General features: G+C 45.8%; 1 protein-coding gene across 2 annotated transcripts in view; it reads left to right on the forward strand.

Annotated features, from left to right (window-relative positions):
• The window catches only part of PRKG1 (protein kinase cGMP-dependent 1), a 353,715-nt gene that overhangs the window by 14,900 nt on the left and 313,141 nt on the right, over positions 1 to 25,674 (forward strand). Inside the window, exons 1-2 of one of the 2 annotated variants that reach the window (XM_054288352.1) lie at positions 609 to 660; positions 18,984 to 19,150. In XM_054288352.1, the coding sequence (XP_054144327.1) occupies positions 19,027 to 19,150 (124 nt within the window). In that variant the 5' untranslated portion in view covers positions 609 to 660; positions 18,984 to 19,026. Of the gene's footprint in view, positions 1 to 608; positions 661 to 18,983; positions 19,151 to 25,674 lie in introns of those variants that run through there. The other variant, XM_054288351.1, reaches the window with a different exon arrangement.

The following is a 25,674-nucleotide window of genomic DNA, read 5'->3' on the forward strand; positions in this document are numbered from 1 at the left end:
TTACTGTCCATGAAGGCTTTTCTAAGCAGCAGGCTCCACTCTGAGTGCAGCTGGTTGAGAAACCTCTCTTTTAGCAGCAGCTGGGTTGTGTGGAATGAAAGAATTAATTAACCTGGTGTGGAGTGAGAGAACTTAATAAACCTGGTGTGGAATGAAACAATTAATCAGCCTGTGGCCAGCCTGGAAGAGCAGCCACCTGATGTGTCCTGTTTGATTATCAGGGACTTGATTCCTGGCCAGGCATGGCTGAGGTGAAAAGCTCCTTTTTTGTGCTGGGGCTTTAGCAGAAAACTGAATTTTCATACCCAAGACCCAGGAGAGTGGTCAGGGGCACGTAGGGGCAGAAATTTCTGCTGAGGAACAAAAGCAAATTCCTCATCAGAGAATGTAATCAACTGGTGATGCTGCAGCTGGTTCCTTGCAGCCTCTGCACGCAGACAAAATAGCAATGTAGTAGAGAGAAAATGTTTGCTGAGTTAACTGGGCTATATTTAGGTGCCAATAAACAGATTGTTGCTTTTGACCCTCCCCCTCACACCCTCAGAACTGCTTCTTGGGCTGTCTGCAAATGTCCTGGCTGTTGGTGGCTGCTGTTCCCTGCAAGAAGAGTGATGGGGAGCAGTAGGGGAGGGACATCTGTCCCAGCTGGAGATGGCAAAGGTGAGTGCTGGGCACACAGTGCCCTTCTCCAGCCTTGTTCCCTCCTCTGTCTTTCCTGTCTGCCCAGGCTGGCTCAGGTACAAAACCCTGAACCCTCAAACTCTTCTCCATGGGGGCCCTTGGGAATTGCAGGGGGTTTAACCAGGCCAGGTGCTGGTGCTGCCCCTGGATCAGGGCAACCCCTAGGATGGATCCAGGCTGGGGATGAGCAGCCCTGGGGGTGCTGGGGGTGAGAGCTGGGAGCCAGAATCCCCCCGTGCCCTGGGCTGAGCCCCAGCATGGGCAGCAGGGCAGGGGGGGATTCTGCCCCTGTGCCCCTGGGCTCAGGTGAGACCCCACCTGCAGAGCTGCCCCAGCACAGGAGGGACCTGGAGCTGCTGCAGAGCCCAGGGGAGGCACCAGCATGGGCAGAGGGATGGAGCAGCTCTGCTGGGAGGAAAGGCTGGCACAGCTGGGGGTGCTCACCTGGACAGGAGAAGCTCTGGGGTGACCAAACTGTGGCCTGAAGGAGCTGCAGGAAACATGGAGAGGGATACTTTAGAGGTGATGGAGTGACAAGGGGGAATGGCTTCCCAGTGCCAGAGGGCAGGGCTGGATGGGATATTGGGAATTAGGAATTGTTCCCTGGCAGGGTGGGCAGGCCCTGGCACAGGGTGCCCAGAGCAGCTGTGGCTGCCCCTGGATCCCTGGCAGTGCCCAAGGCCAGGCTGGACTTTGGGGCTTGGAGCAGCCTGGGACAGTGGAAGGTGTCCCTGCCATGGCAGGGGTGGGATTGGATGGGACCCCCCAATGGGTCCCTTCCAACCCAAACCCTCCTGGAATTCTATGACCACTGTGGCCTTTTTGCTCCATTATAAAGCAGGAGCTGAAAACCCAGCATCTTCCCTTCCACGCTGCATTTTGCATCTCATTTTCCCCTTGCAGCAGGCTGTTTTCCTGGCACTGCACTTGGGACTGATTGTACAGTTAGCCCTTTCTTCGTGTGTGCATAAATTTGACTTCTTTTCAAGGAAGCAGCTCCTGTAATCTCCTTGCCAGAACAGATTAGGAGAGGGAGTGTGCAGATCACAACACTCCTCTGCTGCCTTTGACGAGGAGGATTTCATCAGCCTGCTTGAAGTGCTGCTTGCAGCCTCAGGGGTGGCCAGAGAGCAGGAGGAAGTTCATTTTTTCCTTTATTTTCTCCTCTTCAGATGTACTTATGCTGTTCATGTGTTTTTGCCTCCTAATTTATGGCAATTGGGGGGTTTGGGGTGTTGGACCTGAGAAGGAGGGAATTGTGGTCAGCACAAGGTTTGCTCTGCCCATCACTGCAGGCTTTCATCTGTCTGGCTTTTAGTGCTGATGAGTTTTTTCTATCCCAGAGAATTCCTTAACTGTAATTGCTTCATAAGCACGGGCACTTAGTGATTAGAAATTACTTTTCATTCCTGATTAAATAGCAAGGCACGGTCTTTAACAAAAACAGGACACTTAAAATTCCAGTGTTCTCATTTCAGGGACATTGATTTTCACAGGCAGAAAAGCTTTCCTCAAATTCCCACCTAAAGAACAAACATTAATGCAGCTATAGGTTAATTACAGGTTTGTTTAAGGCTTTCTTTTCCTAGTAACCTGAAATGAAATCACACAGCAATCTTTAAGAATGGGTTTATGTCTATTAGAAGTGTGCTAATGATGTGAAGAGTTTAAAATAGTTAAAGCTCAGGTTAGAAACTTTAAGTGTTTTTTTTTTTTGTTTTGTTTTTCTTTTGTTAATCTAAAGGCTTTGTGGAGCCCAGTTTGATTGTTGTGGGGCAGAGCTGGTCACTTGGGGTTTCTGCTGCTGAGCTTCCAGCTGGCAGTGCTGGGCATATCAGTCCAGAAAAATGGAATTGGAGCACCTTCAGGGAGTAATTCTGCCTTTACAGACTTCTCTGAGCTGCTCTGGGGGAGAACACAATAACCAGCCTGGGGACATCCCTTGCTCAGCTCAGTTTTTGGTTGTTCCTGTGTTCTTTGATGTTGGTTCTGTGGCACAGGACAACCCTCAGCTCTCAGCCACCCACCAGCCCACGGTGGAGATCACCAAACACAAAATTCCATCAGGAATTCAGGTTCCTGTGCTGAGGAATGTCTCCTGGGCTGTGTAAGGCACAAGCTGGGAATGCTGTGACTGGGATGGGCTTAGGTGGGATTTCTGTGTTTGCTGTGTTCCTGGGGGCCTGCCTGGGCTTTGTGCAGTGCCAGCAGCATCACAGGTACTGCCACCTTGGATTTAAGCAGTCTGCCCCATTTTGCTGTGCCATGATCACCACTCTGACCACTAAAAACCCGTTTATTTGCAATTGTTGTTAAGCGGATAAAGATTAAACCAGTGTGGTTTAATCACAGAACTGAGGGAGGTTTGAGCACTGGCAGCTCTTGAATCCTTGTGTGACCTCATGTGGAAGTCCCAGTCCCTCAGGACATCATTCCAGTACAGGAAAATGGCAGAGATGTGTCCCAAGGCAATGTTTTTGTCCAGGTTAAGCCTCTTAAACCTTGTTTAACCCCCCCTCAGCCCCAGCCCCCTTTGCTGTTCCTGGCAGCTTTTCTCTCTGCCAGGCTTTTTCCTGGCATGACAGCCGAGCAGGATTTATGGCTGTGCCTTATCCAAACAACCTGTAAAAGTGTTGTAGAGTGTTTAAAAAATAATAGTTGTTATAATTCAAGTGAAGAACAAACAAACACTTGCATTCTCCTCTGTGTGCACAGACCTTAACTCAGAATGGAGGGGAGAAGAGATATAAGTGGGAGAAATTTCTTTTTCTCTCTGAAAGGGGCTGTTTAAATGAAATATTCTGTTTTAATAACACAGAGATGTTAAGGCTCCACAGACTGCACACAATTTACTTGACCTTTATAAATAGAACAGCCTTGTCTCTCTATTGGAAAACAACAAAAAAAACCCCTGAAAGCAGCATGCAGATTTATTAACCAGCACAGAGAGGAATTGTTAGATTTTATTCCTTGAGCAGGAAGGCAAATTGTCCAAGTAGGATTTGGAGAGAATAGCTTCACATGCAGCAGCTTTTTGGGATGGCTGCCAGAAAAAAATGAAAAGCAGATCCATGCAACTGGCAGGTGGAAAATGTTATATTCCTGAGGGCTCTTGCAAGAGTTAGTTGAGGAGGAAAGAAATGCTGGGATGGCTGAGCACCTTGTGAAATTGGCATCAAACTGTGCCAGGGGAGGTTTAGATTGGATAAAGGAAAAACTTCTCCATGGAAATGGTGGTCAGGCATTGGAAGGGACTGCCTGGGGGGGTGGTGGAGTCCCCATCCCTGGAGGTGTCTAAGGAAGGTGTGGATGTGGCACTTGGGGACATTGGGTGAATGTGGTGGTGGAGTCCCCGTCCCTGGAGGTGTCCAAGGAAGAAGGTGTGGATGTGGCACAAGGAAGAAGGTGTGGATGTGGCACTTGGGGACATTGGGTGAATGTGGTGGTGGAGTCCCCATCCCTGGAGGTATCCAAGGAAGGTGTGGATGTGGCACTTGGGGACACTGGGTGAATGTGGTGGTGGTGGTGGAGTTCCCATTCCTGGAGGTGTCCAGGAAGGTGCGGATGTGGCACTTGGGGACATTGTGGGAATGTGGTGGTGGAGTTCCCATTCCTGGAGGTGTCCAGGAAGGTGCGGATGTGGCACTTGGGGACACTGGCTGAATGTGGTGGTGTGGGGCTGATGGTTGGACTCAGAGAGCTTTCCCAGCCTCATTGGTTCTGTGGTGGGAAGTGAAAGCTGCCAGCTGCTGGAATCTCAGGCTGGAGAGAGAAAAATGAGGGGAGTTTAAATCTTAATGCTGCTTTTAGCACCCATTCGGAACCACTGCACCTAAAGGACACTGGGGCTACAGATTATCAAAGACCTGGTAATTTTATTCTTGGAATAGATGGGGAAAATCATGGAATTCCTAGGGTTGGAAGGGATCTGAAAGCTCATCCAGTTCCACCCCTGCCATGGCAGGGACACCTTCCACTGTCCCAGGCTGCTCCAGCCTGGCCTTGGGCACTGCCAGGGATCCAGGGGCAGCCACAGCTGCTCTGGGCACCCTGTGCCAGGGCCTGCCCACCCTGCCAGGGAACAATTCCTAATTCCCAATATCCCATCCAGCCCTACCCTGTGTCAGTCTGAACCCATTCCCTGTGTCCTGGCATTACAAAGTGGGTCCAAGCAAGCAGAGTGTCCCAGTTCCCTTAGCTGGAAGAAGTGGATTCCTCTTCTTAGTGTTCCATAATGGAGAATCCCAGGAGTTCTCATTCCTGGAGAAAAACTGTCTCTCCAGGAATGAGCACTCATTAAATACTTCTAAATTTAAAAGTTAAAATACTTTTCCAAAATCTGCCTGTGCAACACAGCTGCCTGAAGGGCTTTGTTAGGTGAGCAGAGGTGTTTCATTTCAGATAAGGTGGAGCTTTGTGGGTGAAATAGGGTAAATAAACTGAATTCCATTGAAAACTAAAGACTTTTCAAAGCTGCTGCAAAAGGAGATGTGGAAGTGCAGGCTCCAGGATGAACAATGACCCACCCAGGGTTTGGCTGCTTTTTTTTGGGGTTTGAGTTTTCCATTCAGCTCTGGCTGCTGTTGCTGTTTGGGAGAACAGGCTGCGTTTAGATTTCAAAAAAGAATGCTTAAAGTTGTTGTATTTTCTGGGACCCCCGACGAAGGGAGGAAATGATGAATCTGACTCCATGTTCTTAGAAGGCTAATTTGTTATTTTATGATCTACATTATATTAAAGAATACTATACTAAAGAATGGAGAAAGGATAGAGACAGAAGGCTAAAAGATAATAATGAAAAACTTGTGACTCCTTCCACTGTTGACATAACTTGGCACTGATTGGCCAGTGAGTGAAAACAATGCACGTGAAACCAATGAAACAATCGCCACTTGGTAAACAACGTCCAAACACATTCCAAAGTACCAAACACAGGAGAAGCAAATCAGATAATTATTGTTTTCATTTTTTAATGAGGCTTCTCAGCTTCCAAGGAGCAAAGTCCTGGGCAAAGAGATTTTTCCAGAAAATATGACAGTGACACAAAGTTGTGCTGTTTTCTCACTGACTTGAAATGCTGCAATGTTGTGGTTTTTTTTTTTTTTTTTCCTTTCCTTAAACTCACTAAAGGAAGGTGTGTTTTCCAAGAATAAGAATTCCAGTGCCAGTTAATTTCAGTGTTCCGTGTTTAAGACAGGCTTGGGCTGATCTTTCCAATCACCTGAATATATGGGATATTAGCACTTATGCAAACAGCTCGTGCCTGCTTTTGACTTTAAAAAATAACTGTTATCTTTAAAATGCTTTTAAATTTTAAATGACACTTTTTTTGAGCCTGTTGGGATTAAACTGGATTTGAATTATTTCAGCTCCCTCCAGCAGTTCCTGCTTCCTCCACGGAAATAATTCTGCTCCTTGGCAGGCACGTTTTCTCCATCTCTTTTTAGCTCTTTCTGTGTATTCCTTTATGTAAATATTTCCTCAACACAGCCTGTGGGGCATGGAACAGACTCAGAACATGAAGAAGAGTTGTAGCAGTGCTTTTCAGAAAGTGAGCAAGGTTCCTTTCCTAGTCCTGTGAAATATTTGGGACAGAAGAAAGGAGCTTTTCCCCTAGAAACCACATATGCTGCATTGGAAGAAACACCATTTCTGTCTGCTTGGGATGCACTGCTGTCCTGGTCTGCTTTTTTTGTGGGATTTTTTTTTCTTCATTGTCATGGAATCTCATAATGGTTTGGGTGGGAAGGGAGCTGAAAGCCCATCCAGTGCCATTTTGGCTGATATTTGTTCAGCTGTCCCATGAGAGCAGTGAAATAGCAAGGGGCAGGGACCTGCAGGAGGAGCAAGAGGGGAGAAAGCTTTTGGGAGGATGGTGGAGGGAAAGGAAAGAGAAATCCATGGTGCTGTGCACTAGGAATGTCAAATGAGGCACTGAGATGAAAAAGGAACACAAACCAGAGCTACTGCAATGGGAGCCAGCATTTTGGAGATGGGAGATAGTGTGGGAAGGTGATGAGACACGAGGGAGGTGGAAGAGAGGGGAGAGTTAAGTGCAGGATAGTAGTGCAAGGGAAGGAAAGCAGTGCCAGCAGTACATTATGGGAGCAAACCTTGTTTTCTGCTCATGTGATGCAGATAAAGGTAACTTAATTCTCTGCCCTCCTCTGGCTTATTTGTTCTGTCACAGTTCTCAGCCTTGAGATGAGGTTGGCTCTTCTCTCTGATAGCTTGTTTGGAGCTTTCCTATGAACCAAAGGTTTTCTGTTGAGGACCTGGGCAGCAGCATGGCAGCAAATTTGAACTGTAAATTTTGGGGCTTTCCTGGCTTGCTGAGGGAGGCAGAAGAGCTGTGTGCCTTAATGCCTGTTCTGTGTGTCCTCAGAAACAAGTGCTGCTCCTGTTTCCCCTTGGAATGGCCCTGTTTGTAAAGGGGACAGCCTTCCCTTGGGAATACCTCAGTGGATCCCACACTGGGATTCTGGTTCTCCAGGCTGTAACACCAGGAGGTCACAGTGGCTCCTAAAGACCAGAGTGAGTGACCCCCAAAACTTACTCAGGGTCTGGAACCTGTGAGAGAGCTGGCAAGGGGCTCAGCCTGGAGCAAAGGAGGCTCAGGGGGCCCTTGTGGCTCTGCACAACTCCCTGCCAGGAGGGGACAGCCAGGGGGGGCCGGGCTGTGCTGCCAGGGAACAGGGACAGGACAAGGGGAAAGGGCCTCAGGCTGGGCCAGGGGAGGCTCAGCTGGGACAGCAGCAGCAATTTCTGCATGGAAAGGGTGCTCAGGGAGCTTTGGAGGTGTCCCAGGAAGGGCTGGAGGTGACACTGTAGGGACAGAGTTTGTGGTCATTGGGAGTGGGGCTGAGCCTCATCCCTAGTGGGCTGCAGCTGTGCAGGACAGGTGAGTGATATTAAAGATAATGAGCCATTAATGAGCCCAGGGGCACTGACCAATCCCACAGGAGCAGAGGGCACACAGGTGCAGTGCATCAACATGAGGGGATACAAGGTTGGGCTGAAGCACAGGAGGGGCAGTTGTTTGCAGCCTTCTGAGGTGTTGGGATGTTGCTCTGTGTGAGCAGATGCCTGAAGCCTTCTGACCTGGTGAGGTGTTATTCTGTGTGGGTGAAGCTTTCTGAAATTGTTTGGTGATATTCTGTGTGTCATGGCTGTCTCAGCTGTGACAGGCACTCAGTGCTCTGGGCTGGGGACAAGGTGAGCATTCAGACTGGATTGGATGATCCTAGAGGGCTTTTCCAGCCTAACTGGTTCTGTGATTTCATAGTCTCCATGTTATTCCTCAGCTTTCCTTGGGCAGCACCTTTTGTATTGCTGCATCCTTCTTTTACCTCTGTATGTCCATCCTGTTAGGATTCCCTGAGGACAAGTGTTGCCATGAAATGTGAGGTTACTACTTGTTCGGAAATATCTTCCCATTTGCCACAAATAGGACATTTCCCTTCAGTATCCTTCCAGCTGAAATTCCTGGAAACATTCAGTGCCTCTGGAGGAGAGTTACTTTGATCAAAGAAAAGGGCTCTTTCCTAAAGTCCTTCAAATTCAAAGCTCTTCATCTCTCCCTCGCCTTCATCAGAATTTGGTGCCTGCTTTCTCCTAGCTCATTTGTCACTCTTATCCTTCAAAACATTTCCTTTAAGTTCTCTCTGTCTAGTGCTTACATGTGGCTGGATGATTGCAGCTATCCCTGGAGTTTGTCCCATATGGTTTATGGGAGTTAGGGAAATTTCTCTGAATCCCCAACCCACCACCAATTACGCCCTGAAGATTGTTCTTCACAATACAAGATTTTATGAGGACTTGAAAGCCCTGAGACTGGAGCTTTCCATGCCTGGGGTTGTGTTTTTTGTGATGTGGGGTTTTTTTGGGTGAGAGGGTTTTTCTGGAGGTGTTTGCCTTTTGCTGCTCTCATTCCTGCAATGCTGAGCATCCCTTCTGTGGCTGTGGGATCTCCCCTCCATGAAGACAGTGCTTCAGAGTTTGGGTTTCTTTTTTGGTTGCAGCCGAAGGCAACATCACAACCATGGAATTCTGAGTGGAATTCCTAAAGCAGGAGGAGCAAGAGCATTTGAGAGCAAAAGCCCTGTGTTGTTTTAGTACCACAGAGTTATTAAGGTTGGGAAACATCTCCAGGGTCATTGAGTCCATCCTGTGCCTGATCCCCACCTTGTCCCCTGATGCCTTGAGAAGGCTGCCCTAGAACAGAGTTAAAGAATAAAGCAGGGATTTATTAAAAGGATCTCCTCAATGGATTCACCTTGGGCAGCACAAGAGCCCAGCCAGGGCTGCACCCAAGGTGAACCAAAATGGGCACAAAATGGATGAGTGATCACCAAATCTCCCACTTTTATAAGTTCTGCTCCATTTGCATATTGGAGTTAATTGTCCAATTCCAGCTTTAGCTTATGCAGTCCCATCCTGCTTGTTTTTCTCTCTCCAGCCCACATTGTTTGTGCTCTTGGGCCTGAGATTTGGATCGTTTGTCCTTGGTCCCCAGCTAGAGCAGGAATTGTTTTGTGCCCCTGCTCTGTGCAGAGAGCTCACCATCCCTTAATGAAGTGAAGCTCAGAATTGCACACTAAAGTAGCACAGACTCTGAAAAACACAAAAGCTAAACCTGAGGCATCACCCCAGCCCAGAGCACTGAGTGCCACCTCCAGCCCTTCCTGGGACACCTGCAGGGCTGGGCACTGCAAAGCTCCCTGGGCAGCCCCTGCCAAGGCCTGAGCACCCTTTCCATGCAGAAACTGCTGCTGCTGTCCCAGCTGAGCCTCCCCTGGCCCAGCCTGAGGCCCTTTCCCCTTGTCCTGTCCCTGTTCCCTGGATTCAAGGAGTTGTGCAGAGCATTTGTTGGCATATTCTTCAAAACTCAGTGGCATTATGACAGTCAATGCTCATGCAGTAGAAATAGGAATGAGAAAATAATATTTTGAGTGTGCCAGCCTCTCCCCCACCTGCCTTTGAGCAGAAGGAAGGCAGCAGCAGCACTGCCCTGCTCCCAGCCCCATCCCCCTGCTTTTCCACAGACACCTCCTGAGCTTCCTTCCTGCTGCTGCTCTTTCTCCAGTTAAATGTTATCAGGTTGTGTGGCTGCTCAGAGTTCATCATGCCGGCCACAAGGTGCTTGTCCAGCTTTAATCTGGTTTATTGGCAGGCTAGACAGAGGCTGCAGGATGTGCTCCCATGGCAGTAGCCTGGAGTGACCCTTCTGGGAGGAGGCACATCTTGCCCTTCTTTCCCCACTGGCTGCTCCTTGGTGCTTGTCAGTGGGGAGTTATTTGGACAATGCCACACATCTTGCAAATATTTATGTCCCAAAGCCTGCCTGCAAATGTCAGGCCTCCTGCTGACTCGTGGAGTAGGAAGAAATAGTTTTCCTTAAAATCCTCAGAGATATTTATTGGAGGACTGAGGCTCCAAGCACTGTCTGCATTCCACTGCCACACGCCTATGGCATTTCATCCAGGGACTTCTCCAGGCTGGAGAGAGCTGATGGAACTTCCCTGGTGACAGTCCCATCCATCACAAGCTCTGGGTGAATCACAGTGAGGGATGTGCAATCTCTGTCGCTGCTCTCCCCTCCCCATCCATCACAATTCCTGTGGATCCCCCTGCTGAACTTTCACTGGAGCAGCTCTGTATTTCCCTGGCTGTGACAGCACTCCCTGTGGATGTGTTTGTCAGGGAGGAGCCAAGTGTTTCTGCAGAGCACATCCATCTCTCCTGGCCCACGGTGCACTTGGAGGAGCTCCTGACGTGTTCTCAGCCTCTAATCCAGGAGAGCAGAGTGAGCTGTCTCTGCTCAGAGCATCTCTAATTGGATTTCTGCATCTATGTAAATTAGGTTATCATCCCCTTGGCAGATTTCCTGCCCACTGCACCAGGGTGAAGCCATCTCCGTGGTGGCCATCAGTAACTCCCTTCTCCAGGGAATCTGGGTGCAGCTCACTGCCCACTCTTTCATTTATCCCTAGGGAGCCACACAGACCTCCAAAGGCACTGACAAACTTGGGGCAACTCTTGGAGCTACCATTTAGCTCCACTCCTCATCCCTGCCTCCAGTCAGGGGAGCTGCCAGGACTGGAAGCCCTCATGGATAATGGTTTGATGGATGGATGGAGAAACTCCTGCCTTTCGACTCCATGGTTCTTTCCAAGGTGGCTGTGACCTTCAGGATGTGTTGTCTGGGTCTCTGTGCCTCTGTCTTGCTCACCGAGCTCCTTCTGGAGGAGTTTGGGTTGTTTCTGGGTTCCTGGGTGTGTAGACATATGGGGACATGTGTTTTCTCTGCTATTTTTGTAGGTGCAAGAAGGCTCCAGCACAGCTGTGCTGGATGTGAGTGCTGAAACTGTGAAATGCACGGGGTAACAACCCCCAGAAGTCTGCCTTAGAGACACCCATCCCCCTTCACCATGGCTTTGCCACGTGTTCAGGTGTGAATTTCTGCATGGAAAGGGTGCTCAGGCCTTGGCAGGGGCTGCCCAGGGAGCTTTGCAGTGCCCAGCCCTGCAGGTGTCCCAGGAAGGGCTGGAGGTGGCACTCAGTGCTCTGGGCTGGGGACAAGGTGAGCACTGGGCACAGCTGGGACTCCATGGCCTTAGAGATCTTTTCCAACCTAATTTTTTTCTCTGATTTTTGTGTTTTCACCTCTCATTAGCTGCCTGAAGCTTCTGCTGTTTGCTTCAGGTAATCAAGGAGCTGCTCAATCCTGCTCTGAGGGCTTGGTAGTGGTTTCTCAAAATGCAGCTCATGTGGGAGTTCCTCAGAGCTGTCAGGGAGTGCAGGAGGAGGCAAATTGTGCTGGCAAGAACCAAGAACTGCTTCTCCTGCCTGAGCCTGCCAACATTTCTGGGATCTAAACCTGAGGCTTTGAAGGATGCAAAATAGGAGCCTAAAAAAGGGCGGTAAATGAAGATCTGTGGGGTGAGACATGTTAAAATGCAAGTTAACCAACTCTTGCCTACAGTATTTTTATACCAACAACAATTTTCAGCGTAGGTGAAAGGGGATTTGAATATTTTTTTTTTTTGCTGAAATGGTTTTTCTTTTTAAATGTCGAATGCCAAAATATGATATAATGAACAGCAGTGTACTGATATATTTAGAAATCCTAAATGGAGCTGTATGAGCAACATTCTCTGCAGAGCAACTTGGTTCTGCGACTCTGAGTTGTATTGAAGTGCAAGAAAACCTGGAAATGTGGAAGCTGTTTTCCTGACTTACAGGTTTAGATCAGGGTAGAGTTGCTTAACCTCTTTTTAATTTGGCATTTTGGTTAAAAACTTGAGTGGACTCTTGTGAAGAACATTCTTCCATCCAACTATTCAGGAGCATTTTTAAATTGGCATTTTGGTTAAAAATTTGAATGAACTCTCGTTAAGAACATCCTTTTTAAATTGGCATTTTGGTTGAAAATGTGAGTGAACTCTCGTGAAGAACATCGTTTTTAAATTGGCATTTTGGTTAAAAATTTGAGTGGATGCTTGTGAAGAACATTCTTTCATCCAGCTCTTCAGGAGCATTTTAAAATTTGGTTGGAAATTTGAGTGGACTCCAGTGAAGAACCTTCTTCCATCCAGCTCTTCGGGAGCATTTTTAAAATTTGGCATTTTGGTTAAAAATTGGAGTGGACTAGTGTGAAGAACATTCTTCCATCCAGCTCTTCAGGAGCATTTTAAAATTGACGTTTTGGTTAAGAATTTGAGTGGACTCTTGTAAAGAACATTGTTCTGTCCAGCTCTTCAGGAGCACTTTAAAATTGGCCTTTTGGTTGAAAATTTGAGTAGACTCTTGTGAAGAACCTTTTTCCATCCAGCTCTTCAGGAGTAGTCACGCTGAAGATGCTTAAGATCCTGCTCAGAAATTTCCCCTAAAACCTGAAGGTGGGCTGTGGGTTGTGTGTTGTGGGAATGGGAAGCCTTGTAAATAAAATCCACAAGTGTATTTAAAGGCCTTCATGTTACTCGGTCCCAGACTTGAATCCTACTCTTATTCCCAGTTACTGAGACAAGAATAGCTCTCTGGAGTTATATTTAACATTCCCTTGAAGGAACATCCAGAGTGGGCTTTATCCAGAGCCAAAACAAACAGCTAATGCAGAGTTATCAGCTATTAGTGGCACTGGGGCCTAAACAAGCCCCATATCTTACCCAAAGGTTGGAGCTTTCCTCTCCTGCTCTACTCCTTGGAGTGAGTTATGAAGAGATCCATTTGCTCCCTTGTAGGTTTTAGGATTTGAAGGCATTATCCAGCATTTCACATTTCAGGAATTGCCCTGTGCTGGGGGTTTGTTCCTGCTCTGGGAGCTTTGGCACTCAGGGAGGACCCTCCACCTTGCCTTGGCACCAAGATTTTCCCTTTGCTAGGAAAAGCAGCTTTGCTGAAGGGTTTGGGCTTCAGGCTGGTGGTTGAGGTATGAAATAATCATCTTGGAAGTTCTGCTTCCTACCTCTGGTTCTTTAATGGGAACCTAGGAGCTGCCAACAATCCATAACCCTGGGAAGGGAGAAGTGCCAGGAACAGGTTTGGTCTCTTGCTGATACTCCTTTTGGTATCACCGAAGGCTTTGTGGGTCTCAGTAACCTCTGGATGTGTGGCCAGGCCACAGGAGATGAGTTCTGCAGATATTTCAATGTAAGGAGGGCATGGTACTGTTGGAGCAGCTCCTGAAATTGCTGAGGGGATTGGAGCACCTTCCCTCTGGAGCCAGGCTGGGAGAGCTGGAGCTGTGAGAAGGGCGTATGGAGACCTCACAGCTCCTTCCAGGGCATGAAGGGGCTACAGGGGAGCTGGAGAGGGACCCTGCAACAGGAACTGGAGGGACAGGACACAGGGAATGGGCTCAGACTGACAGAGGGGAAATTCAGGTTCCATAGACAGAATAAACTCTTCCCTGTGAGCCTGGAGAGGCCCCAGCACAGACACAGAGCAGCTGTGGCTGCCCCTGGATCCCTGGAAGTGTCCAAGGCCAGGTTGGACACTGGGGCTTGGAGCACTCTGGGATAGTGGAAGGTGTCTGGGACAGCCCAAAGGGGGTGGAAGGAGGTGATTTTAAGGTCCTTTCCAACCCAAACCACTCTGGGGTTCTATTCCAGAGCAGAGCTGTGTTTTAGTCTTGCCTACTCTTTGAACTGCATGAGGGCTTAAAGCAGAGTTAGAAGCTCTACAAAGGTGAGCTTTGAGCAAAAAGCTTCCTCAACCCTGCTGGAAACTTTGCTTTTTGTGCCACTTGGAATGGACAACCCCTTTGGAAAGGGAGATACATCTGGAGACAGCTTTTGAAAAAATCTGTCTGACACTCCTTGCTGTGTATTCGTATCCTGCTGGATGGTTTCTGGAAAGCTGGAGCAGGCTCAATCCTTGGCTGTGTTATCCCTTTTTAAGGAAGGTTTTTTTTTTTTTTCTTTTTCCATGGCCACATTTTGTAGAGGTAAACACTTTTAAACATTTCACAGTGTGGATTTTAAACAGTTGTAGGGATTGGCTGGGTTTTTCTATCCCTCCTCAGATTCAGGGAGAGAGGCTGCACAGATTTTTTTCCATACATCTTATCTCTGAAATCAGCTTAATTCCTTGGGCAGGGATATGGACGGTCCCAAAAAATAGTGCTTTTGGGCATCAGTTTCTACAAATAATTTGGATTTTTGCAGCAGTGGTGACCCAGCCCAAAAAGGTGCCACTGGTTGTAGTAGCTTTGAGCTGGGCTTATTCTATGAGTAAGTAACAAGTTCTCCTCTCCCAGGACCCTGTGTTTTTCATTCTGTAAACTTGAACTCTCTCTGTCTGCTTGGTCAAGTTCCTGTGGGTGTTTCCCTCCTAAATATGGAGATTTAGGTTATTAGTAGTAGTTGTTAATTCCTGATGGGGGAAACATCAGAAAAAATACTCCTTCCTCCCTTTAGTATTGGCATGTTGAAGAGTTTTGCTGCAAGTTTTGAGATGGAAACAGCTAAATGGTCTTGCTTATTTTTGTCACTCCAAAGTGTGTTTTTTCTTTCCCTTTTTTGCAATTATCTTTCAGCCTGTCCAACCAGTACGTTGCTTTTAATTTTCCTTACTGATCGTTTCAAACGGTTTTGCTTCAAAGCTGTGGTGGTGAACAGCCTAAAATTCAGAATTGTGTCAGTAATCTTTAAACTGAACTCTTAATTTGTTTATTTTTCCTGGCCCACCTCTGTCCCTGGGGGTGGTTCCTGGGTAGCTCTCCTTGACCCTCAGGTTCCTGCAGGCTCCAAACTGGGCCTGCACCACTACAGGGAAGGCTTTGGTTTCTGGAAGCATCCCTGGAGAGGGATCTGTCAGAAGTTTTTCCATCTGCTCCTAAATTTTTCCCTTCCTTTAAAACTAGAAAGTGGCTTTTCCACATTGAGATGAACCCTTTTGGGATGAAGAACAACTTTGTGTTCCAATATTTACTGTACGTGCCAGAAGGTACAAACCCTACGTGGGGAATGTGTTGCTCTGAGGAAAGAGCCTGGGATGAGCATTCCTTGTGTTCCTTGGAAAATGGGAATTCCTGTCAGGATAACAGCAGCCTGTGCTGCAGGGTTTGGTTATTTTACTGCAGGCATTGCAAAGCACCCCAGAAAGGATTGGGGTGGAAGGGACCTCAAAGCCCATCCAGTGCCACCCCTGCCATGGCAGGGACACCTTCCACTGTCCCAGGTGGCTCTAAAAACCTGGCCTTGGGCACTGCACAAGCAGGTTTTTAATGCATGAAGTGTATTTGTAGGCAACTTGTTAAGGTTCTTTTTGCATGACTTCTGCAAATTCGAATGCAATTAGCTTCTTCCTCCTGTTGCCTTATTAATTACTGTGATAGACCTAAAGTGATTTGGGACAGGATGTATCACAGAGGATTGTGCCCTCTTTTTAAACTCTTCATCAAGTCTCCGGCACATTTGGTCATTAATCTTGCAGGAAAACAGGGATGGCTGGGTGCCAGGCTTGCTCTGGAGGGGAAAGATGGCAATAACTGCTTTCTACTCTGAGTGACCCTCTGAAGGCAGAGACATCCACTCCAGTGCTAAGTAAATATTCATGGAAATCCTCCTCCTTCAGACAAACTCATTTAGAAACAGTCCTGCTGCCTTACAAATGTTGTAGGTTATTTTGTTTGTGCCTTGTTCCTATTAGAAACCTGAACCAGAAAGCACAGAAGAAATAAGAGCTAATGGAACAGCTGTATCTTGTTTAAAGCACTTCCTTGCCGTGGCAGGAGTGTGATTTTTAACCATTTAAAATACTTTTTATTCTGTGTTACTGGGTAGATTCCTGTGTTCACACATGTGGGATAGCTGCTGCTTTGAAATAATGGTGATGATTAAGGAATGGCATGGTTTGGAGAAGCGTTTGAATAATTTGTAATAAATTTTTATTTGAATAATTGGGAACTAGGAGTTAATTCATGTGTTTTTGGGCTGGTGACAAGGTGGGGATTGGGCACAGGCTGGACTTGATGGTCTTGGGAGAGCTTTTCCCACCTGGGATTGGATATATGAATAAACACAATAGAAAAATATCCTGTTTATTTGAAATGGCTCCTGTGGATTACAGGGAAAGAAAAGATAATAATAATAATAAAATAATGTGGAAGTTGCTGAAAGCCTGGCATGTGTGAGTGTGTGGGACTGGCAAGCCACAGCAGTGCATGAATAATTTTTCTGAATTATTAAGAGTGATGAAGATTCTCTCACAGGGAACAATAGAGTAGCTCTGACGTTGTATTTTTAGGACCAACTCATTTTCAAATGTGTCAAACTCTGATTTTTTCCTACTCTGTTCTGAAAGATGGATAGAATATTTCCTGCTGGAAAGGTTGGGAGCTCCCAGACTGTGGAGGATGGTTTAGTCTATGGTGGGAAGGGTGGAAGGAGATGATTTTTAAGGTTTTTTCCAACCCAAAACAGTCTGGGGTTTTATGAAATACTCTCATAAATAAGCAGCTGCCTTGCCAAGGTGGTTTTGCCCTGTTTAAGGGCAGCTGGAGGTGCTTTTCTCACAGGCTTTGTAGTCCAAGCCTCATCTTAACCAATTATCCCTGCTAATAAAGCCTATTTTGCTCACATTCAAGCATGACTGAGTTATTATCCAGCCCTTTCCTTGTGGGTATTTAATTTTAGGATGCTCAGATGTGGCAGAGATGAAGCTGTGTTTCATTGATGGCCCAGCCAACGTGTTTTCCTTCATGATGATGGATTTTGTGGGGTGGTTAAAAGGGTTTGGATGACCTGGGGGGGACTCTGAGCACGCTGTGATGTTCCTGTGTTGAGGACAGAGACTGAATCAAGTGATTCAGATGTTCTCTTACACATCTGAGATCATATTATTATTAATATAATATTGATAATGTTATTAAGCTTTTGAATTCCCTAAATTTTTTCACATTGGGTCAGTTTTGCTGCTTCTCTCCCAGCTAGAATCATAAAGGCTGGAAAAGACCTTTATTCTCATTGAGCCCCACTGAGTTTTCCTGTTCCTTTGCTGTTGTTTGGACCAAATTTCCCAACTCCTCCTCAAATCCTTCCCCATGTTCAATTCTAACAAAGAGAGCTTTGTTTTGTGCTGAGCATCTCTACATCCAGAGGGAAGTTTGACTTGGGCCAGGAATTCCCCACTTTTGAGTCTTTTTGGGTCTTGTGACTTTTGCAGCAGCTCCACTTGAAATCCTGACTCTATCAAGGAGAAATGAGATACATTTGGAGCCTTGGAATGAAATAAAAGCCTGGAATTGGAATGCAGGTGGACACGATGAACACAATAGCTTTAATTAGGTTTTCTCTGGTGGCCAATTGGGCACCACCAATAAGGAGCTGGTTGTGAGGAGGATTTGACAGAAGAGCAGACAGGAGCTGAATCAAGGCACAGCAGGGAGAGCATCCTCTGGCAAATGGAGGAAATGGGGTTGTGGAGCACCTGGTCAGCCTGACAAATCCCCAGCTTTGCTGAAAGGAAGGTGTGCCCCAGGTGCAGCTTTACCTGGGGGTCCTTATTTGCACACAGGGGATGGCTGTGAGGGCAGATTCCAACTATCAGGAATGGTTTTGTGGTGTCCTGAGCCCACCTTGTCCTTGGCAGCCTGGTCCTGTCCCCTCCTGCCCTTCAGCAGGGTCACTTCTGGTGGCTTCTGGTGTCCAGTGTTGAAATAACCTCCAAACTATCAAAGGAATAAAAAGAATCTTAAACATCACGGAGCTGGCAGTGTGGTGGGTGGAACCCTGAGCTGCTGTAATCCTGTGCAAGGCTGGGCTGGTGTCAGATTAAGCTCTTTTTGGGCTTAGAGGTGGTGTTTTAAAAAACTTTTATTCTGTTTTCAGTCTTAGGACAAGAGTGAGACAATACAGATGTTATAATTAACGTCATTACAATCAAAGCCAACTATTTTTTAATTATAATACACTCTAAGTGTTCATAATCATAATACACTGCAATGCATTTTTCATAGCTCCATTTTCCAAAAGTATCTAGTCTTCTTTGCAAGGCCATCCTTTGAAACTTGTTTCTAGTTCCATTTCTCTCTCAATTATTTCTGTCCTATTCCAGGGCATTTCTAAGTCAGCATTTCTTTTCTCAAAGTTTGCATACAGATGCACACACTATATAAGCCTTCAATCAGGCTTTGAGAATTCTCTACAAATCCACTTCCCACAGTTTGGGTGTCCCCAATTCCCATTTAGGCTCTTTTTCAAGAAGACAGGACCCATTAAAGCGTTTTTCTTTGAAAACTTTGTTTCATACTCATCTTTGCAGCAGTTAAATCCCTCCTGGCTGCTCCAGGGTGAGGAGGGAAGGGCTGAGGAGCTGCTGTCCAGCCTGGAAGTGTTTTAGGAGCTTCACTTTTGGTCTAGATCAGGATTCAACATTCTCAGTTGTCCACCTGCACAAGTGGGTTTAGGGGTTTTGTGCCAAATGCCTCCTGTGGTGATTAGAATATAAATACTCAGAGAATCTCCATGCAGTGTCACCCTTTGGTGTGCTCCAGTTTGTGTAATTAATAGGAAATATAATAAACCAAGTAATAAATCTGTTAGCTTCTTGTTTGTGCTTCCTTTCAGTTTTGTGTATGGAAGATATTCCAAGAGCTGTGTTATTGTAGATGTGAAACTTGTAGCTAAAAGGGGATTTTGCAACTCCACAAAAATCTATTTTTATTGCAGTGCTGGACATGTCTAAAGTTTATTTACAACAAATAATTGCAAGTTCACATCTCTGTAATTTTTTTCTTTGAGTTTTCTGCACGTTTTTAGGAAAAATACTGAGTTTTTAAAAAAATTTTTATTCCCCAGGTCCAAGGAGCTAATAAAGGAAGCAATCCTTGACAATGACTTCATGAAGAACCTGGAATTGTCCCAGATCCAGGAGATTGTGGATTGTATGTACCCTGTGGAGTATGGCAAGGACAGCTGCATCATCAAGGAGGGAGATGTGGGTTCCCTGGTCTACGTCATGGAAGGTAGGGTTGGGAAAAATCTGATTTATTCTTTTTTTTTTTAACACTTGGACACAAAACCTTTCGTGGGAAAAGCGGTTTCAGAGAAAGAGGTTGTCTAAATATGGTTGCTAAAAATTTGTATGGATTGCTTTTGGCTGGAAAATTCTGCCTGGATTTGTGTGCCTGCCTGGCTAAAGAAGGGAGGTGAAAGCTGTTAACCCTGCACTGGATTAAACCTCCCCTAAGCAGCGTTGCTGTGCTTGGGGGTGATGGTTTGCTGGAAAAATGAGGATTTTAACAGAAAGAATGGAGATGGGAAGTGGCTGTGGAGCAGGGAAACGGTGCCCACAGCTTCCTCCCAGGTGGAAATGTGGGCATTAAATTTTTTAGCCATTTTTTGCATGGATAAATGAGGATTTTAACAGAAGGAAGGGAGATGGGAAGTGGCTGTGGAACAGGGAGAAGGTGCTCACAGCCTCCTCCCAGGTGGAAATGTGGGCATTCATTTTTTTAGGAATGGAGATGGGAAGTGGCTCAAAGCCTCCTCCCAGGTGGAAATATGGAATTTCATTTTTTTTAGCCATTTTTTGCCTGAACACATGAGGATTTTTAGCCATTTTTATGACATTCATGACATTTTTAGCCATTTTTTACATGGACAAATGAGGATTTTAACAGGAGGAATGGAGATGAGAGGTGGCTCACAGCTTCCTCCCAGGTGGAAATTGGACATTCATTTTTTTTAGCCATTTTTTGCATAGATAAATGAGGATTTTTTTAGCCATTTCTTGCATGGACAAATGAGGATTTTAGTAGAAGGAATGGAGATGGGAAGTGGCTGTGAAATAGGGAAAAGGTGCTCAAAACCTCCTCCGAGGTGGAAATACGAGCATTCATTTTTTTAGCCATTATTTGCATGGATAAATAAGGATTTTAACAGAAGGAATGGAGATGGGAAGTGGGTCACAGCTTCCTCCCAGGTGGAAATGTGGACATTCCTTTTTTTTAGCCATTTTTTGCATGGAAAAATGAAGGTTTTAACAGAAGGAATGGAGATGGGAAGTGGCTGTGGAGCAGGGAGAAGGTGCTCACAGTTTCCTCCCAGGTGGAAATGTGGGCACAGCATGGATAAATGAGGATTTTTTTTTTTAGCTATTTTTGCATACATAAATGAGGATTTTTTAGCCATTTCTTGCATGGACAAATGAGGATTTTAGTAGAAGGAATGGAGATGGGAAGTGGCTGTGAAATAGGGAAAAGGTGCTCAAAACCTCCTCCGAGGTGGAAATACGAGCATTCATTTTTTTAGCCATTATTTGCATGGATAAATAAGGATTTTAACAGAAGGAATGGAGATGGGAAGTGGGTCACAGCTTCCTCCCAGGTGGAAATGTGGACATTCCTTTTTTTTAGCCATTTTTTTAATGGATAAATGAGGATTTTAGCAGAAAGAATGGAGATGGGAAGTGGCTGTGGAGCAGGGAGAAGGTGGAAACGTTGGTACAGCACACTGGGCTCTCCACAGGAGAGATTAATTTTCATCCTTGGGAGGATGGAAAATAATGTTGGTGCATCCTGGGCATCTGCTTGGTCCCAGGATGTGCTGGGGTTTCTCATCCAGCTTTGTAAAAATCTTCTAGCACTTGTTGCCAATGCTCTGCCTTTCCAAAATCCCAGCTCCTTGTGTTTGGTGCTGCTTCCCAGGTTGTCTCGCTCTCCATGTGTCAAACTGAGCATATTTTGTGTGTATTTGTGCTTTTTATTGTTAAGGAAGTGCATGTCAGAGCTGTCAGAGTTACTGAGCTGGATCAAAGCTCGTGTGCATCCAGAGTGGCTGATCCTGAATTCTCAGGGAAATATCCCTGTTTTCCTTGCTGCTGTGATTTGGTACCACAATAGATAAAAGCTTATCAAATTCTTCTTGCTCTTCACCAGAACTCAAACATTTTGGCCAGATAACGCCTTTTCACTTGCTCATCTATATTTTAATATCTTCAATTGTTCTTTTAAACAAAAAATCTTTCCAAGGCAGTAAGCCATCCTTTAAACAAGCTTTCCTGCCAAATTCCTCATGCTGTATAGTTGCAAATACTCCTCACTGCTTTCCCAAAACAACTTGAAACTTCTGTCCTTTTAAGGTTAAGTCCTTTCTCAAGGCACAGGTTTAATTCCTCTGCATTTTCATAGTTTTGAATTTTGCACATTGAAATGTTTTTTCTGTGAATTATGTTTCCATCCCCAGGTTTAAGGTTTGCATGGCAAGATTTGAGGTTTGCATGGCAAGATTTGAAGGTTTCAGTCCTCTGAATACAGAGACTGCTTGGAGGTGCACAATCTGTTTTGTTGATGATAAAAAACTGCTTTAAAATCATCCTTGAATGGTATTTTCTTCCTAGTGGAAATGTGGAGGATTTGCCCTGTGCAGTTTTGTGCTCACTTCTCAAATTCCCCCCACACCAGAGGTTTGCTCATGGGATTTTTGCTGCCCTGCTGCTTTTGGGATGTTGTGTTCAGTGCTGTCCCTTGAAAAAAAACCCCAAAGAACAGGACATGTTGGAATCAGGGTGTATTTATCTCCTGCTCAGCCTCTTCCCATTTCCCGGAGAGGATTTTGGGGATGATTTAGGGGCAGAACTGTTTCCAGCATGGTTTGGGGTATTGATACTTCTTACTACTCAGATCACCCTTTACTGCTGATAAATTTTATCATATTTATGGTCTTTATTTAGCCTTGTGGTGATGAGTGTGCAACAGATGTGTGCCAGAACCAAATTTTGTGTTTTCTTGGCACTTGAGGTTTTCCATGTTCTCCTGGCAGCCCTGTGTGTGTGTGAGGGCACGACTTAGCTCTTCCCTTGGCTTTGTAACTTAATTTAAGAGTATTTAGATAGCTCCCTAAATATGCATAATGCCTTGCAAACCCAATTATGGAGAGTTTATAGTCTGTGTTTGGACATAATGCAATGAGTGATGAAGTCATGGAAATGGGAGAGGACATTATCAAATAGGTTATGAGAGCTCATTTTGGTTCATCATTCTCTGTCCTCTCAATTATTAACACAATCAACCCAAATAAAAACTGTTCTTTGCAAAACTCTTCTGGAGAGACCCATCTTTGAGTATTACTGAGAGGTGTTTTCTGAAAAATCAAATAAATTCTGTCTCTTCCTTCCATTAATTCCTTTTCCCTTCCTTACTTGGGCTCTGGCTGTTCTTTGAGCTGGTAGTGACAAAAACCAGAGCTTTGAGTCAGGAGCTGAAGCTGAAATTTCTCAGCAAGCAGAATCCTGAATTTAGAGCTTCTTTGCTTTTAATAAGTCTAATAAGCCTTTTTAAAATTTATTTTCAAATTTTTTTTTTTGTATTGTGGAGTGACTTTAGCCACAGTCTGTGTCTTGCTGGCCAAATTCCCACCTCTAGGGGTAGGAGGGCTCCTGGTTCAGGCTTTCAGGTGCTGGCCCCACCACATCCTAATCTTTAAAACATTTTATTTCTCTAGTTTCACCCTCCCAGTGCTGTTCCTTCAGCCCTCTGAGAACACCCCTTGATTCCCTTTTGTTCAAAAAGTAGCAAGAAACCCCCTCACCTTTTCCTTATTAACTGAAATGGGTCAAGAGATGCCCTAAACCTTGTGCAACACCAAAAAATTTCCCTTACAGCTGTGCTTTGAAGGTGGGAATGAATGTATTTGTGATGTGACAAGTCCCCATCAGGGGCTGGAATTGCTGGCAGCATTAAATATCCCTGCTGTGCCCACCTCCAGCAGGAACATTCCCCCAGGCTGTGAGACTGGGAATGAAAAAAGGGGCATCAGTGATGCTCTGCCTTAAACTATCCACATTGAAACTCTCAGCTCTGCAGAAAAAACAATTGTGAGATGAAAATAAGTTTATTTATTGGATAGATTCCCTTTCCTGGGAGAAAGTTTGCTGCTCTGAGAGGGGTTCAACAGATTATTTGTCTTCAAATTGAGGGTTTTTAGAATGAAAAAAAGTTATTGTAAATTGACCATAAATGAGTCTGCTACCTTGATTTTTTTTTTTCCTTAAGGGAAAATACCCTAAATATTTCCCTGGATGTGTTTAAAAAGAGACTGGATGTGGCACTTGGTGGTTAAATTGAGGTGTTGGGGCTGGGTTGGACTCGATGATCTTCAAGTTCTCTCACACTGATTGTGTGAATTCTGTGCATTTTCCAAGTGATATTTTTGCAGGATTGCAGCATTTGCTGACTTTGCAGCATTCCTAACATTTTGCTGAAGGAACTTAAGGAAAGCACAGGCTGGGGAGGTGTTTTCAGAGAGCTGCACCTCAGAACTGGGCTGTGCTGACAGGGCTGGGGCTGTGCGTGGGTGCTGCCTCGCACTGATGAGGATGAATGTGAAATCTCACCTCCGACCCCAAATGTTTCCTCTGGCTGAGCCACCCAGCTGCAGCCTGTCAGGATGGATTAGGGCAGGAGGATCCTGTGCAGAAATCAGGTGGCAAAGTCCAGGTTTCAGGCTCTCCTGTGAATAAACAGATTTTTTTGTTGGAATAAAATTTAGAATAGAATAGAATTTTTTTAGTTTTTTTAAGAAATTTTAGTCATAGGTGTAAAGAGTCCTCCCTTTAGGGTTGGTGCCATTCCCATGAAGAATAATTGGAAGAAATAATTTAGTGACAGAGGGGAAAGGGAAATTCCTTGGATTAACTCTTTTGTGGCTCATGGTTTTGTAGGCTGTCAGGTTGTATAAGGGCAGGAAGATCCTGTGCAGAAATCAGGTGGCAAAGTCCAGGTTTGAGGCTCTCCTGTGAATAAACAGATTTTTTTAGAATAAAATTTGGAATAGAATAATTTTTTTTTAGGTTTTTTAGGAACTTTAGTCACAGGTGTGAAGAGTCCCCTCCCTTTAGGGTTGGTGTCATTCCCATGAAGCATAGAAGAAATAATTCTGTGACACAGGGGAAAGGGGAATTCCTTGGATTATCTCTTTTGTGGCTCATGGTTTTGTATTGTCAGTGGATGCTGCACATGAATTCTGAGGCTGCAGCTCTGCACGCACCTGGAGAACCTGAGGGAAGAAAAATCCCCTGTGTGCTCCTGCTTCCACAGGCATGGAGAGGGAAGAAGCAGCTTTTTGAGAACCAGCCCTGCTTTAGTAACATTCCCTCTCCTCTTACATTTCCTTTTATTTTTATCTTCAGTTTTGTGGATTTGCCTTTTATTTTTAAAGGTGACTTTGTCTCTTGCTTCCTTCTTGGTAGCTCCCCCAGAGGAAGGATCTGACTGAGATTTCCCATGGGAATGTGGGTTTCTGGAAGTCTTGGGAAGCAGTGTGTTCCTAGAAACTGTGGGATCTGCTGGGACATGGAGCTGGGCGTTGATAAGGGAACACAAACAAAATCTGTGTGGCTGTTTGAAGTACAGAGATAAATGGGAGTCCTTCCATGGGGTGAAATGCTCCTCTGGGAGGCTCTGGGGTTTTTCCTGTTGAATCCAAAGCAAAGCAGCCCCAAGAATTCCTGCTCAGTGTGTTGGCATTGACATTTCTCACTCCCCACCTCTCCCTTTTCCCACCTGGGCAGTTCCCTGCTTTTCCCCCAGGGTCACTGCAGGCTCTGGGTACTCTGTGCAGTCATCCCTTTGTCACACCTTTGTGTCACCTCCCTGTGACCCTTCTTTCCTCTTTTTTTTATGGATCTGATTGGACAGGACTAATTCCCTTGGAGGGTCTCGAGAGTCAGATCCTCCTCCTCTCAGGGAAAGGGCTTGGTGGGACTGGTACTTAAAAATGAGCAAATTGTGGAGAACAGGGACCTGTTTTGGATTTAAGGAGCATAAATGATGTGAGGGATGGAGCAGCTCTGCTGGGAGAGCTGGGATTGTTCATCCTGGAAAGAAGAAGGCTCCAGAGAGAGCTCAGAGCCCTTTCCAGAGCCTAAAGAGGCTCAGAAGAGCTGAAGAGGGATTTGAGACAAGGGATGGAGGGACAAAGGACACAGGGAATGGCTTCAGAGTGACAGAGGGCAGGACTGTATGGGATATTGGGAATTAGGAATTGTTCCCTGGCAGGGTGGGCAGGCCCTGGCACAGGTTTGTGTGTGTGCTGGGTTGTTCAGGATCACTGTCATGCTCTGGGATCACACCTGGAGAGACAGAGCTGAGCCCCTGCAGGTGGGATTTTTCACAGTATGGTTTGTCCTGCATGCCCAAATACTGTCCTTACTAGGCTTCCTCTGGGAAATTCCTGCCTTTCTAGTCTAGGGCCAGGCAGCTTTCAGTGCTTTTCCCAAGTATATTCCTGATAACATTGCTAATTCCTACCTCTCTGCATCTCCCAGGGGCTCTGTGGAAGGTGATAGCAGCAGCATCCATTGCAGTCAGGGCTTTTCCAACACAATTGAGGCTGTTCTGCTTCCAGGACTTGTTCTGCCTCTCAGAGCAGCTGTTTTGGGCCCTACCTGAGCCTCTGAACCTCCTCTGCAGGGGTCTGGATCTGCTGTCCCAAGCAAATGTCCAAGGCAGCATCTCACTGCAGAGGTGCTGGCTTTGGAGATTTGGGA

This window comes from Melozone crissalis, unplaced genomic scaffold (genome assembly GCF_028551555.1).
Source record: "Melozone crissalis strain CALT ecotype California unplaced genomic scaffold, PUWL_Pcris_2 ptg000062l_1, whole genome shotgun sequence".
NCBI classification, from domain to species: domain Eukaryota; kingdom Metazoa; phylum Chordata; class Aves; order Passeriformes; family Passerellidae; genus Melozone; species Melozone crissalis.